The 12898-nt window shown below is 37.1% G+C and overlaps 1 protein-coding gene across 2 annotated transcripts in view; it reads right to left on the reverse strand.

The window, feature by feature from the left end:
• KCNK2 (potassium two pore domain channel subfamily K member 2) overlaps nt 1-12898 on the reverse strand; it is a 77979-nt gene that overhangs the window by 50430 nt on the left and 14651 nt on the right. For both annotated transcript variants that reach the window (XM_069009546.1, XM_069009545.1), the window contains one exon: nt 11171-11288. In XM_069009546.1, the coding sequence (XP_068865647.1) occupies nt 11171-11288 (118 nt within the window). The remainder of the gene's footprint in view (nt 1-11170; nt 11289-12898) is intronic.

The following is a 12898-nucleotide window of genomic DNA, read 5'->3' on the forward strand; positions in this document are numbered from 1 at the left end:
TCACATAAAAATAGATTATGTAAATTAGAAGTAGTACAGATCCTTAATCTGAGAGAACTTTGATGCCAAAATATTTTTTGATTGCAGAGCTAGGAAATAAAAAATTAGCAGTTTAAACTGTGTAATACAAGATACCCCCCTAACATGACATCAGTTAAAGTGAGCAATACAGACACCTGGGATGCTTGGCTCTGTTGTTACCCTTACGACCCAAAATAATTGATTCCAAGAGTTTGTTACCAAAATAAACAAGACAGAAAATAGCACAACAGCACAGAGCCCAGCACAGTGGATGGAAAGAATCATGCATCACACAGCAAAAAAGCCTCAAGGACCTATGAGCCAAAGCCATCCATCCATGTTTTCCCTGATATCTGTTTTGCGCCACACTATCCAAAGAGTGAAGCAAAACTGAGCAAGTCACCACTAATACATGATCCAATGACATGACTTCAGAATCAAACTCTGCAAAAATTACAGGTGAATGAATAATCCTCACTATGGCTAATTCTGGTGGTTGAAAAACTAAAAAAGACAACTAAAATATTCTGAATTGGGGAAAGTAATTGTAGAAAAGAGGAGAGAATTTCCTTCCTTTGCAACATCTTCAGACAGAATTTTTCACAGGCTGACAAAATGCTACCATGATCCTTCAAGTATCTACCTTCACCAAAAAGAAAAATCCTTCCTGAACGAAAATAAATTGTACAACTAACCCCAGTGACAGAGAAGAGTTTATTTGATAGGCCCACAAGTAGCAAGTGTTGTCAATCCATTCTGGAGAGGTATTTAACTCAGATTATATGCCTGGAGAAAGGAAGTAAAATGAAAAATCTGTGCAGCAACAGGTGATGACAGCAAGGAAGCAATTATGCAGAAGTCACAGTGGAAGCCTGGCTGTCAGAAACAGGAAGAACTAAGCCAACATACCTAATTCTTCCTTTTGGTTACAATTTCAGAAATCCCCATGACATTCTGGCAGATACCAAACAGCACCAGTGTTTTCAAATCATATCATCTTTAACCAGACATAGGTTTAAAACGGGATATTAGAACTTAAAATGCACATTTTATGAAGAGTACCAAGTTCTGTGGGGTGAAAACTATGCTTATATTCAAAACATTAAAAGCCTCCTCAGCATGAATAGGTTTTGTAAAGTATTTAAATTTTCAAGATTGCAATTATTTTTCCTGCTTACAGTGCTAAATACTTTCCTTATTATCCCTCTAAATATGGGAGGGATACTCCCATACCCACAGTATCTGAGCATATTGAATTACTGTTTTCAGATGGACAACTGGTTTTGAGTAAGGATCCCTGCAGGTAAGGCAGACTAACTGAAAACATGATCAAATTTCTGTCCAGGGAGACTTGAATTTACACAGTTTGTGCTGTTGCTATGAAGAAACCGCAGCAAAATGTCTAAATGAAGTAGTGTCTTGTCTTTAATTACACTTGGCTTTCTCCATGCTCTGGTTACTGATCCAGCAAAACTCATCAGAATCCCATACAAGTGCAGAAAAGGGAGGGAATCACATCTCCAGTGAAGCCATAAAGGAGAAACAATCTGCATATTTGTCCCCACAGAACCAAAAATCAAAATACTTAAGATGCTGATTTCTTACAAACACCAAGGAGTATTTCTAACTGCTCTTAAAAAAAAAACCCAACCAAACAAAAACAAATTTCAAAAAAAAAAATAAGAGACTGCCTCACCTAGAAGAGGATGATTTTCACAAAATAAATTAGCTAGAAGGAAAAACATGTTATTCTCTCCAGTCCTGCTGTGCAAGCCCAGACTAAAATTTTAACCACTAGTACTCCATATAAGAACACCTTGAGCAAGACAGTAACTCATCATATGTTTTACAGGCTAATAGCTGTGCTACCACACAATTTATTTGCTTTTAGCTAGTATGTAGTAGACAATTACCCTCCCTCTAGCTTACATCACTTTTTTTTCACACCTGGAAAAGCATCTATTCATTGGTGAAACTCAGCATGACCAGAAGGTAGGTAATGCACATATAGGACTTTTCTATACTATCACCTAAATAATGCATCCCCCAAGTCTTCCTTACTGCCTATCTTACTCTTAATTTGCAATTAATGTGTGTCTTCTGTAACTGTCTGCTTCTGACAAATGAAAAATTGAAATCATCAAACTGTAATATTGTATTGAACAATTATATTTGCACTAGCAGTTCAAATCCGTATTTATCAATTTTTATCCTCTTGATCTTGTGCATATATCTGCATATGCAGTGCTTGTTACTGTAGAAATAAACTGGTACTCTTGAAAAATATGGATTTTTAACACCCACTGAGATGCAAACTACAACTTTGCTTGCAGTCATACCAACTCATACAGCTCTGGAAAAAGGATGACACCAGAGGGTGAGATTTTCCAAAGCACAAGAGGATTCAATACAGACAAAAATCACTGAAAAAAGTTAATGGGTTTTGTTAATTTCCCCTTTGCCTGTATTTCTACCCAGCTTCCCGTCTGGTTTTCAGGGTTTTTTTTTTTTTAAATGGAATCAAGCTTCTGGCAATAATGAGAAATCTATAAAATACAGAGAGTTCCCATTGTATAAGAAAGAAACACTTTCATAAAATTCTAATGGATATTCTCATTCGCTGTAGTGATACTTGAATGATATTTTACTCCATTATGCTGGTGGCACAAGGCAGAAGATTTTATACTGGCAGCAGTTCACATTAAGAAATCCTTAATGTCTTTTAAGTTACTTTCTATATTCTTTGGGGGGCGGGAAAAAAGGTTATCTTTCTGATATCATTGAAAGAGAATCAACTGGTAATTCCAGCTGTTAGGAATGGTTCAGCCAAGTCTGCATGAAAACATTTGGGTGAACATGGGGCAAAGAGTCTACCTAGGCCAACTGACCCTGTTCTTTAGCAGATCTGAGCTCTCCAACTCAGCAACCACTGGAATATCGAGGCCCAGCTGTGCCCCATGAGCACTAGTGCCTGCCCTGCTCCGACCAGCCAGCATGCCAAGGGGCATTCCTGGGGCTTGGGAGATGCACAGATTATGTGTACATCAACCAAAGCCTTGATATGACACAAGCAGCCTTCTTCAGATCTTAGTTCCCAGGAAGAAAAGCCACCTCTCCTACATTCAGATTAACATGATAGGCAAAGAGAGTTTGATTTATATTAGGCAGGTTCTTACCTGGTATAAAAACCACATGCTATTCAGTCAGATCTGCAAAAACTGCTCAACAGGATGTCTTCAAAATCCAGAACTTGTGCTAAAAGTACCTAAAAAGTGCCTACTTTCTACAGTGATCAGTAGGCAGGAATTTCAGCTGATAGTCAGGTACGCTCTTGAAAGAGGTTATGTACCCCCATGCTAGTCTTGTTTTGTGGTTTTTTTTGTTTTGGTTTGGTTTTTTTTTGAGTGGGGACTCACAATATAAGATTTGTCTTATAATCCTGTGATGGATTACAGCTGCCATTCCCTCTTTAAAAGCTACTTCTGCTTAGCAGCTCAACTAAACAAACGGGAAACAGCTGTGAACAAAGCAGCACACAAAGATAAACAGCTTAACATGCTCAAAACTTACCAACAGAGTGTCCTGAGGGGATGCACACTGTGAACAGGTGCTTTTATTTTGGCCTCCAAACCTTACCCACTCAGTGACCCCGATGTAGAAGCAAAGCACAAAACATTTGCTTTTTTTCTCTGTTTTCCAAAATCCTGCGCCTCTGTTTGCTTATAGGATTGGATTCTCATGGTTGGTTGCATCACTACTTACCCAATCACAAAAATAAACAAAAAAGGAGCAGGACATACTTCCATTCATCCTAGCATTCTGCACACAGCGTAACCCCACTTGGCAATTCTTCCTCGAACCCTTTCTTTTATTGATAACAACAAGATTTTGTAACCTGGGAATGGAAATTGACATGATCAGGAGCCCCAGAAACCCTGTTCTGATCAGCCATTGTTGAGATATTTGAATAAAGAAAACAAAATCCAGTTTCATTAGCACACTGGCATTAACAGAGTAAGCTGTGAAAGCTTCACTGCTCATTGGCGGTGTAAATTGGGGACTGTCACAACTGACAAATTGACATTTTTACTCCACAGCACAACTTGAAGTTCCAAGCAGAAAGGCTTTAAACAGAATCTGTTGTTTAGGAAATTACCAAAGGTAATAGAGCGATGGAAAGCTGCAAACCTGGTGATTTGTTTTAACACAACTATTTTCAGGTTTGAGAAGAAGAGAAGATAAAAGCTCTGAAAGTGCAAGTACATCAAACTGCAAAAATGGTGCGTCCTCCTTCTTGCTTTGCAGGATCCAGCAATAAATAGACACCACAGCAAAATAAAACTGTCAGGGCTGCCTAGCAGGAAGTTTATCAAAGACATTTAAAAGGCTTTTTTATGAAAAACCAATTTTAATGAAGTCACATCAGTCCAGAAAAACATTCCAGGTGGTCAGAAAAAATATTCCAGAACATAAATGTAGTCAGAAACTCAGTGTTCCAAGTAAGTAGTTGGGAGAGCTCTGAATCTAAATCATAAAAGAATAAAAATGCATAAAAAGAAAGATCAGGGAAAAAAAAGATAGGAAAAGTGATATGAAATGTCACTGATGCCACCACCTTCCTTAAAGAGACAGCATCCCTTCATACCATCCATTGCCAAATTTCTTGCCCAGAATTCAGAACTTACCAGATAAACAAAAACTCTCTCGTACATTCACACAGCTAAGAGGCTACATCACCCTAACATTTTCTAATATAGCTGATAACTTAAAGTAACAATATCACCAGAAATATCAGACCCTGAATATGGCCCACAGAACATGCAAGTGCTTGCAATTTACCATGTGCCTGCACATCAGATTCCTGTGTATCCAAACAGAGCCAATAGCAAAAAATCACTTCTCTGTATAATGAACGCTGTGTATCATCCCATAAACTTGCACTTCTTCAATTTCAGAGCTACCCTTGGCATTGTTGAGGATTTTCTTTCTCTCAGTCATTTCGATCAGTGAGGCTCAATTTGTTTTCTGTGATTTGCTCATTCAATTTAATTCAATTTTTCTGATATACAAGCCCTCAGTGTCTCTAACTGAGCTCTTCATCTAATATAATTTCCTTTCAGCTCCTCACCATCATCCTTCCTCCACCACTGTCCCAGGTTCCCTAGTTTTCAGCAGTCTTATCCTAATTATTGCTCCTGTATCTTGTACAGTCCAAGTATTATTTCTTCAGCATTCAAGCCAGATAAGCCCTCTTTCTCACTGCCTGAGCAAATGCAGGAGAAAATTGAGGGCAGAGTGGTAATACACTTTCAACTCACTGTTCCTGGGAGAAATAATTACAGAGGAAATCTTGTTTAGTCACTACTGCCCTGGGAGACAGTATGCTCAGTTCAGATGAAATATTTGGAGAATTGCGTTGCCAAATCCTAACAGGTCTCTCCAGGGCACAATTGAAGCACTATTTGTCAACAGCCAATAACTGGGTCAAATTCAGACACTTTTTCAAAAGTGCAACAAAAGAAGCAAAGGAAATAAATTAGAATGGAGCAAATAGAGACTAAAAACCGAATTTAGTTCCAACAACTATTAAGGACAGCAGCACAGGGATGGGAAGGTAAGCACAACACTAACCTGGAGGAAAGACTGAATTTTGAAGAGATCTCGGGGGGATTTTTTTAAAACTAAAAATTCGTTCTGTTGGCATCTTATTAGATGAGATCTACATGTTTAACACACTTTGAGAGTCAATGTGACTCTCAGGAGAGCAGCAGGAGTTTTCAATGGAGTCCTCTGCAGAGTAAGAGATGGAAGGAGCATTTCCACTTCATTCCCCAGTGACCTCTGTAGCATGTCTCTTATTACCACATTTTCACAGATCATAAATTTTAACCACTTTTTCTTCTGCATTGCTCTGGAGCTTGTCTTATCAGCTGGTTATATTCAGCCTTGCCTCACACATACCCCTGCTAGAAGCCCTATGAAATCTGGGTGCATGCAGCCAGGCTATCAATGGAGGCTGAGATCCTCAATCTTGCCTTGATGAAGAAGATTATTTCTAGTTGAGGAGCCCTGAAAGAAGCAGGTTCTTGGGAGCCCTATATTCCAGTTTCCACCAAGTAGTCAAGTGCATTTAAGTAATGGACCCAAATGCAGGTTTGATTACTAATATGGTGGAGAAAAGTCACATATCAGAATATTTTTCAGGCAAATGTATTTTATGTTTTTTTAATTTCAGGAGTTTTTCTCCAATCCCCTCCTCAATCAGCTCGGCATTTGCACTTCACTTTCTTTTGCTCATTTCTTCTCTCGTCCCTTACAAATATGTAAACAGAAATCCAAGTATTTATACTCTGATAAGCTGCAATCTTTTAAAATGAAACTTTCATGCTCATCCTCCAAAGCTTTGTTTCTTCTTTGTTGGCACAAAGAAACAATAAAAGAAACATGTTCTAAGATAAGTATGTGATATTTCTTACTTTTCTGAACTAGGAGAATAATTTTTTCAATGTCATTTGCACTTTTTTATCTTTATGATTATCTGACATAATAGGTAATACATCTGATCATGGACAATATTTGTCTTCTTATAATGTCAAAAGTATTTTGTATATTTTAGTTGTCAGCACATTATTCTGTTACCTTTTATTTCAAAAATGCAGTGGAATGGTGCCAGAAGGGACAATTTTAGCAGCAGGATTTTATTATTGTTTCAAATCAACAAGCAATGTAGCAAGACTTTTTAAAATACCCTGCCTTCAAAGCAAATCTTGTGTCCAGGTAGTGGGAAAATGACAGAAGGAATGATTCCTTACAGGGAAATTGCATTTGAAGCTACGTAACTAATTACAGCTTTAAAAATGACAAATCAGGTTGAAATTTCTAGTCAAAAATATAAATCTCTTTTTCAGCATCTTATTCACATCTGTTCCCTAAAGTGTAAATATTTACAATTTTTTTCTTTTTTTTATATATATTTTTTTCTTTTTTTTTTTCTTTTTAGTATTCACATTCCTTTGCACACTTTAATAATGGTTGCTAGGCTTTTGGAGCCCAAGCCCCCATGTTCCCATAGCTAGCTGCATGAACCCAAATTAAAGATTTTAGTCATAAATGAACTTCTCAAGAGGTTCAGTTTCCAGTGAACATGAGAAGTTTGCATTCGAAAATCAAGGGCTGGTGACAACAAAAAGTGGAGAAGGACAAAAAGAAATGATGTGTTCTTCCTTTTCGGGTTTGTAGACCAAATTTTTAGCAAGTGCTGGATTTGGACATCAATAGGGCTGCAATGCATCCTCAAGTGCTAAGGCATTAGAGGAGCTCTGTTTGAAAGGATGGACTCCGGCAAATCACAGCTACCAGCGAGGTTGTTGGCACTCCCTGCTGCCATCCAAGACACTCCATCTTCCAAGAGGCTGAATAAATACTCTTCCCATATGTCTACCTTGCAGTGCTTGAAAAAATCGTTACAGGCTGGCTGGAATAACAGTGGAAATAATTCATCTCTTTTAGCTGAAGATCCATAGCAGACTAGTAGAGGTTCTCGTAATACAGTTTCTGCTATTACAGAGGACTCTATGTTTTTTATGTGCTGAGAAGTCAGACACTTGGGAAAACAACTGCTGAGCTCAAGGCCTTGGCATGTCTTCTTTGTTTTTTCATTTCTCTAGATACAGGTCTCAAGCTTCAAGATGACAGGTCTGCTTTTCTACCCTTCCCCACCCCTAAAATACAAGTCTGGGGGGAAGCAGGATATGTGCAGGTTATGTCTGTAGGCCCATTTCTGAGTTCAGCTACCTATTGAAGGAAATGATCCAGAGGTTACAAATCATGCACAGTGCCAGCAACAAGCTCTCAGAATAAAAAGAGGAGACATAAAGGTTATTTTTCCCTCCTCCTCAGCACTATCTCCAGCTTTATGATTAAGTTACCATTTTTCTTGCTTTTCTCCTCAACCCTCTTTTTTTCTTTTCTTTGGTCATGTTATCTTAGAAGAGGACTGACTGGATAATGACATTTTCAGGTAGACAAAAAAGAGGTTCTTTTGTACTTTGCAGTATGCACAGTATCCCAGGGAACAATGCAACAATATTTTTCATAGATAATTTCATATTACTATTTCACTCCGCTACCCTTTTCCCTCTTAGAGACTGTCTGAAACCATTCCATATGCGCAGACTAATAATCATGTAATTTCACGTTTCTTTGTTGAGATGAGGTATATTTGTTCTGGAAACATATTCACAAGCAAGAACACCCAACTGAGCCAGTCAAAGCTACAACCCTTCCTGAAACAAGTTCTATGCTGTAGCAGAGTAGTAAATGCAAAGCTAAACCCAAGGATCTGTTCTAAAGAATCCTTGTGAAATTGTCTGATTATGACTCTCAACTAAATCCACGTTTTAGAAAAGATCTAGTAGCAGTATCACATCATATTCCATTCAAACTGATTTTTGCTCATTTTATATTATGCACTGTAATATTTATTAGGTAGCATGAAGGATTATAACAGACTTCAAAAAATGTTACATAAATACTAAGCCACGTTTTCTGTAGTGTTGCCTCTGCTTTTGTGAGCTGGCTTTGGAACTCTACAGATGTAATGGCACCACCAGAGTGCCTTTCAGAAACCTACAGGAGATCCAGAAGATGGCTCTAGTCTGCTGCCAGCAGCCACCAAAACAGACAGTCAATATTTTTCATGTCGATGTTCGACACTACTGGGATACAACAATAACAGTAATTGCAAGACAGTAACTTACTGCTCAGGCAGATGCTAAAGGCTTTATTTATTATCTTCTCTCCCAAGAAACCAAATATTTGTGGGGTGCAAGTGCTACTGCTGATAAAGAAAGGCTTTCCTTTCATTAAAGGAAGGTTGGAGACATTCTATTCATAGACCACCAGTTCCATTTGAATGTCTTAGATTCCGAGATATCACCAAGAAGAGTGTGGGCTAAGTGATATGGTAAAATTATAGCAATAAGAGGTTTGGAAAGCTACAAAATCTGCTGCCACACTGGAAAGCTATCACTGTCTCTAAAGGTAGTAATCCCTTTTCTTACCTGCAAGTACTTCATAAGGTATACAGACTAAAGGACAAAATATTTACAAATTTTATTCATCTTTATCAAACCTCGTTTGCAAATTATTTCTGTAAAGTTGTTCTATGAATTTATAAGGTCCTGTCTTTGTCCACAGAAGATATCTGTAGCATTTATCTGAAACCTATGGCAAATCTCTGAAGATGCTCATAAGCCACTTTTTGACTCTCTTGAGAAATTGAATTACTGTTACCATATGGCCCCTAACTGGAAGGAATGCCTTCACTTTCAAAAAGTTACTCATCTACAAAAAGGTACTGTTCTGAACACAAAATCACTTGCTGGCACATAATAACACAAAGAATAAGGGAAAGCACACCCAGCTGTTCTGTTTGCCACCATTTTCCCAGGTAATTTGCTTTTCTAAGTGCTTTTCACCACAGCCCCACCTTCTGTCACACCACAAGCCCTGTGAACCATGGTTCACAGCATTAAGACAACGCCAACCACTACAGCTTTCATATAGGTTTCTTGTCCTTGGATCCTGAGAAAAGCTCAAAAGTGCAACTGACTGGGAGTTTCCCATCACAAAGGGTCCCTGATGAAAGAAACCCAGTCACTCCAAACCCAGAATATTTTATGGAAGACTTTCTTCACCCATTTTTTCTCATGTTGCTATCACAAAACCCAAAACAAATATTTACTGTTTCCTAGTGTGACCTGCTTCTGACAACTCTGGTTTGCAGAAATGACCTGAAATACTAATTTTCAAATGCATTTCCTATCGAGTTATCTTGCCTCTTGGGAACAGTGGATCACAGGCCTGGATGCCTTTGCAGATTCCCTGCTCTCTTCTACGCCGGACTCACACATGTTTTGATAGAATCAGGTCAATAGATTAAATCAGGAAACATTTTGATTTAGAAAAATCTTAGTTTAACTTGGAAAAAAGATAGTGAGACAAAATGTTCCACTGCTTTAAAATAATTTTTGAACTTTTAATTCCTTTTCATATGTTAACTTTTATCCCTATTGGGAAGTGAAACAACTATTGTGAGCTTTCTACAGGACCATAGATGCTTACAACATAAATTTTAGTGTTGTCCAAAGAGAATAACATAAGACTGATCACAAAGCTATCCTTTCAAAGTTCTTGCTTTTTTTGGTTATAATCTTTAATTTTAATTAGATTTTTCAATACTTGGGTTTTTTATCACTGTGAGGAGTACTACTGTAAAATCAGTAAGTTTGCTACAAATCAGGAGGTAAGAGTTTCACTGGTTGTTTTCACTAAATCTGTGTTTCAGTTACTCTAGACATGGAAAAACATTCTACAGGCACAATATTTATACATACACATATAGACATGTATATATTCAAACACAAAAAATACACTACTTATGCACTTCTATGTAATGAAAGAAAAAAGGTACAGACAACCCTTGAAAAGAACATCCTCTTCCATCACAATAGTTGTAATTATTGCAACCATGCTACAATTCCTTATACATTACTCTTGTAATGCATTTCTCTTTTTTTTTCTCATGATTTCATCTTCAAATTTCCATCCATCTTGGTGAATGCCCCTTTGTGAGCCATGAGCTACATTACATTTTTTAACTGCATACCGTGTGTACAGTGTTGTAGTCAAAGGGAAGAAACTGAAATATCAAAAGCTGCTTCTTTTTACACCTGCTCAGAGGGACAGTGGCTCTTTCAGAATTTACATAAAATAACAATACCAAACAGGAGAGCACAGACTTTAAATTCCATACATCTCAGCCAAGGTTTATCACACATGTGCTTTAAATCATGCCCTATTTAATACTTGTGACTGTAAAGTTGACCAAATTCCCCCCAGAAAATGTTTCCACAACCTCTTCCAGTCACCTGACAGAAATATACAGAAACATTTTTTTTTCTACAGAAAAATCACTCAGCAAGGACTCCTTTACAGACAGCAAATATTTCTGTCATGCAGCTAGAAAGTAACTCTCTACTTAAAACAGAAGATTTGGAAGATTTACCATTAACAAATATATGCAAACACTGGAAATCAAAAGAGTTTCAGCTCATTGACTATAAAAAGATAATAAGCTGTGTCCTACCTATGGTGGTAATAACAGTGCCAGCAAAGAAGAAGGAACTTCCCAAGTCCCAGTGACTGATCTGAGCAGATGTGTTTCCTAAAGGTATGATTCCTGCATTTATTGCTGCCACTACTTGCTGCAAGTTTAAAAAGATTTTTGTCAATATTCATGAAGCAATTGTATTCATATACATTACACAGTAAATTGATTACATCACTTATTTGATCCAAGCACTAAACCAGAAAACGATTTGTGTTGATCTGCTTGAGCTTTATCACTCAGTCAGGCTACAATTTATTCTTCAGCAGCCACTCCAGGCAATTCAGAAGAGCTGTAAAGTCCAGACCATTAGGGAGAATGCAAAATCCACAATATCTGTTACATCACTATCTTAGTTAGAAGGCAAACACAAGTATTTTTACTGCTGCAAGTGTTTGGTGAAGAAAAACATGCATTAGACAAAATTTATTATAAGAGTTTCCCACAATGTTCCTGTGTTGTGTTAGGCAAGCAAATGGACTTCTTAAAAACAGTCATTTTAAAACACCTAGAAAAAATGCCCATGCACTCTTCTGTATCAGATTAATTCCAATTAAAGAAAACACTTTTGTATAACAGATAATTCAATAATTTAAAAAATTACACATACAATTATAAAACTTTCACTCTAGCAACAAAAAAAATCAGTCAAATATCAAACGTGTATGTCCATACAACTATGTACTTCAGAAATGTTCTCCAAAAATTCAGTTCTAGCAACTAAAATCAACAAGCTTGCCACTAGTGACATTTTCGTAGTCTCAAGAAATAATAAAGGTTTCCTCTTGCAGCAGTGTCACCTACTGTAAATTCTTACTACAAAATGTATTCCTGTTTTGTTATAACACGATTGCAGAGATATACTGGTATTTGAGTTAAACAATACACACCAGGAAGAAGTATTTTTAGATTTGCAATAAATATTTCAAAGAGTATAAGTCTTCATTTCATTCTGGAACTTTAAAACTTTAAAACATGATTTATTTCTAATCATGATTCTTATAAAAATTATTGGTGTCTAACAAAAGAACAACAGAGGAAGCAATACCACAAAATGAAAATGAGCATTTTAACTAACTAATAGTTCCTGTCTGGCAAGACGTCCAACAATCATTAGGTACATAAATATATTCAGTGATAGGACAGACCAGAACCATCTTCCATTTGAGCAGTCTGTTGCAGAGGAACAGTGTTGTACAGTAGCAACAATTTTTTTTTAGTCCCAAAATACGTTGATAATTTGCAAATTAAAACATTTGTGTTACTAAACAATTCCTGCACTGTTGATCTGGACAGAAATGATGAAGTAATGAATGCTGGATTAACTAGGACATCTATTTTTTTATTGTGGGACTTAAATCCAACATTAAATCCAACTTAAATCCAACATTTCCAGTTTGCCATTTTCAAAGCTCAGATGTACAAAGTAACCATTTTGAAGTCCACTGCTGCCCCTCTGCAGCCACAGGGATCTTGTTGTCAAACCTAAACCATTTCCACCATCCAGGGTTGTCAACAGAAAGCCAGCTAGGGTATTTTTACACAGACTTTTAACAGTTTTCACTTTAACTTTTTTTTCCGGGCTTTTTTATTTTTAAATAACAGGCAGACATCAAAGAAGTGGAATTTTCAATCCTACTGAGAAAGGAGAAAGGATGGGAAAAGTGAGGGGGAAGAGAGTTTAATTTTCCTTTGTGTTGGAAGGAT

The sequence above is a fragment of the Aphelocoma coerulescens genome, chromosome 3, assembly GCF_041296385.1.
Source record: "Aphelocoma coerulescens isolate FSJ_1873_10779 chromosome 3, UR_Acoe_1.0, whole genome shotgun sequence".
In the NCBI taxonomy this organism is placed as follows: Eukaryota; Metazoa; Chordata; class Aves; order Passeriformes; family Corvidae; genus Aphelocoma; species Aphelocoma coerulescens.